The 3,667-nt window shown below is 41.3% G+C and overlaps 1 protein-coding gene across 1 annotated transcript in view; it reads right to left on the minus strand.

Annotated features, from left to right (window-relative positions):
* Positions 1 to 3,667, minus strand: part of tnca (tenascin Ca) — a gene marked incomplete at its 5' end in the record, with an annotated part of 132,241 nt that overhangs the window by 54,021 nt on the left and 74,553 nt on the right. Inside the window, 1 exon segment of the mRNA XM_014029633.1 lies at positions 2,708 to 2,893. Within this exon segment, the coding sequence (XP_013885087.1) occupies positions 2,708 to 2,893 (186 nt within the window).

The raw sequence follows: 3,667 nt of genomic DNA on the forward strand, positions 1-3,667 counted from the left end.
TTTATTAGTTTTAAGAACAAAGGGAAGCCCCATGCAAGGTGCCACACTGGCAGGCCCGCCGCCAGAGAAAAGACACTGTCTGACTCCGCAGCATTCAACAGGGGATGATTTGGCCGATGTTGAAGACTCCAGTGATGAGAGTGAGCCTCAGGATGACGTGGCAGCCTGCGCTGAATTCAAGACACCAAAGGAGGATGTTTTGAATATTTTGCTGTGGTGGAAAGATCATGCAAAAATGTTCCCGAACCTAGCACTGATAGCGCGTAATGTGCTTGCAATTCCTGCATCAAAGCGCAGCTAGCGAAAGAGACTTTTCATCTGCTGGTTTTGTGATTCAAGGAGAACACAGCTTAAACCAGGGACTGTGGACGATATTCTTTTTCTACACAGCAACCTAAAGAGCAAGGCCTGAAAATCTGTGAGTAAACACCGTAGCCGATAAATGAAACTGTGATATCAGAATAAGTTAAGTTGAGTTGCACACAGTTGTGATGATCTTATACGGTCTGTTACGGTAAGGATTATTTCAAAAGTGTTTTTGTTTTTTTATTAATGCGCTGTTCTTGTCGGTGTGAGTTGCATATGTGAAAGATAGAAAAAGCGCTGCATTTCAAAAGTTTTTTATCAATGCGCTGTTCATGTCGGTGCATCTATGAAAGAACTGTATTCTGTTGCAGTCACAAGAATAAAGTGTGTTGTGATTGTTATGGATTAATTATGTATACTGTATCTGTTCTACCTTGACACTGTCCAGTAAACATATCTTCTTATAACCAGTTTTTGGCTGTTAATCTGTTTTGGCCCAGACAACAGGAATCCAGAGAGGGATTGACCTCTCTTGTTTGATAAGGAACTCTTTGAGCTGAGAGCCCTGTGATTGGCTGGGCAGTACATTCGTCGAGCTGTGATTGGTTGTAAACTGTCACGTGATGTTATCATGATGTTACGTTATTGGCTTGCTGTCTGCTGACGACAGCCACAAGCTGACAGATTTCCTGATTGACTTCTGTGCGTTTGTTGCTCAAGATTAAATCATGATGACCATACACGCAGACTTTCTGTGCATTTATTCCAAAGTGTTTCTGCATTCTTGGTAAATCATTTCCACGACAGAATTTGGCGTTGTTGAAAGGCAGCTCCAAGGACCGGAAGATTGCCCGCAGCTGGTCGACTGTTTTTCTCGGAGATCCACCGGAAGATGGAGGAAGGTTTTTCTGACAAAGCTGACCTGTCTTTCTCCGCTGATCGTGTCGGGGTTTTTGTGATCTGTCCTTACTTCGGCCGCTGTGGGTAGCCTTTGGGACTGGAGCTGAAAAAAGAACCTGTCTGTGGCAGAAACACTGTGAGCTAATATTTTCATTAGCACCTTATGCTAAAGAGCTACTGCTAATTTTTCGGCCCACACAAATTGAAATTGTAAATTGTTAGACGCTGGTCTGGTTTTCTGCGGCTGTATTGATCCTAGCCGAGGTAGATGTGGGAGTGATCCATTCCATATCGAGTCAAAAACAGGGAGCTCAGTTTTCTGTTTTAATGTAGCCAAAAGGATAGTGTTCGTCTTAGGTGAGTGTAGTTGGTTTAAAATGCTGAAACTGCTGAGGGAAAATGTTATTTTCCATTTTTGTTTCTATTGAGGAGACATTTGTAGGCTAGAATATCATTTCAAGTGACGGCCGTCCCAACATTCATTTGAGAAAGTCGCTTAGGTAGTGCACTGCGCACGAGTTTTCAGCCAAAGTATGCGACCAGCGAGCTTCTTTTTGAGCTCAGGCCATGGTAAATAAATATGGCGCTGAAAGTCGTGAAAAAGTGTCTGCGGGTATGGAGTCTGATAAGTTGGCTTCCCGGACGGTGGCTGTTTTCAGTTTTAAAACAGCTCAGCCGCCTTCTGGGATCGCTTAGTGGAACGTGATTCAAAGCTTAAATCAAGAAGAAGGATAAAGGTTGTTTTGAAACATTTTTAATAACATGGTTTAGTCTCTCTGATTTTCGGGACTATTAAATGGAGCAGATTGGGGTCTTTCCTGTTTCGGCCACGCAACATCACCTGTAGTTGCGGCCTGGTGGGGCCGCAACTACAGGACTACTAAATTAAAATGAGCGGCTGTGTGTATTGATCACAGGTCGGGTCGCAAGCTGTTAGTCACGGGTGCGGGCGGGTGCGGGTTTTAAATGGGGATAAATGCAGATCACAGGTCGGGTATCGGTTCTGGGCTTTACGGGTGCGGACGGATACGGGTCTGAAAAATTAGACCTGTGCAGGACTCTGATGTTAGCATATGACCACATGGTATGGTCGGACATCCCACATGGATGACTCATACCAAGCTTGTTGTATTTTAGCCTTTCCAAGTGAAAATTACAGCTTTCTGAAGTTGTAACGGACGGACAGAGACAGAGAGCATTTCAAAGTCCCCACCTCGGCAACAGGGTGACAAAAATTTACTTAGGAAAAGTGGCACAATGCTAATTAAAGAAGCAAAATACTAGCTAAAAGGTAAATGCTAGCTCAAAGCAATAAATAATATACACATGTAGCACAACACCACCTAAATGTAGCATAAAGAGACATAAATAAAGCAAGAATTTTAAATAGACAAGACAAGATAAAAACTGAAACATGCTCATACTACACAGTGAATAAATGCTGAATCAGCATTCACACCGTATAGGCTCATGTTTCAGGAACACTCTCTTTGATCCCTACCAGTGATGGTTGCCTGGGTGGTGTGTCCCGGGCCTCTTGGGAACATCTCCTCTCCGTGAGTGGCACCAGAGATGGGGCTGTACTTCACCCGAAAACTGTCAGCATCAGCCTGACTGCTGGTCCACTCCAAAGTGATGCTGTCATCTGTTTGAGACACAGCCTGCAGGTCTCTAGGGGCATCCAGAGCTGAGAAAAACAGTTTATAAATTACACAAGAACAACTTTAAACAAAGAGTTCTAAATATAAAAATGAGCTGTTGTCCTAACAATGGGAATTTTTTTAACAATAAAATTATCTAGAAGCTAACATGACTTATTAAAAACATACAGTCCTGGAGTCCAATTTTTATTTTTTTTGCAAATTAATTTTTTTTAGTGTTTCTGAAAGGTGAAAGATAAGGTTTTTGCCTGTGTCTGCGTGTATGCATTTCTCTGTTTTCTTAGTTAACTTTCTCATGAACCACTGGAAAGAAATTCTTTAAATTAAATCAAATCTACAACTTTTGGAGTTAATCTGGCTGCCTCAGTAGATTGACCTCAGAAGTTTAGTTTTACAGCCTCTGATTTAACATGTAGAATTGTTAGTAGCCGAGAGTCATTCCAAATCTGAACGCCAAGCATTGTTGCTTAAAACTTTGGAGTCAATGTGAGTTGACAATCGCTCGAGTATTAAAATGCAGCTTTAGGAAAAGTATTTTGTTCTTCTGCTTTACATCAGTCTGAACTGTTAGTCTGCAGGGATTACAGGTTTAGAAACTTGTGACAATTTGCCAGAAAAACAAACAAACAAAAAAAAAAACATGTCATTAGAATCTCTCTCGTGTATGGGGTGCCATTTGTAAAGTTACACAGTCAAAAATTACCAACAACATTTTTTTGTTTTATTTAGCCTTTTATAAGAAAAAAAAGAACAGATTTATTTTTCAAAGTCAGTTTTTCACCATATGATTCATACATTTA

This window comes from Austrofundulus limnaeus, unplaced genomic scaffold, assembly GCF_001266775.1.
Source record: "Austrofundulus limnaeus strain Quisiro unplaced genomic scaffold, Austrofundulus_limnaeus-1.0 Scaffold931, whole genome shotgun sequence".
NCBI lineage: Eukaryota > Metazoa > Chordata > Actinopteri > Cyprinodontiformes > Rivulidae > Austrofundulus > Austrofundulus limnaeus.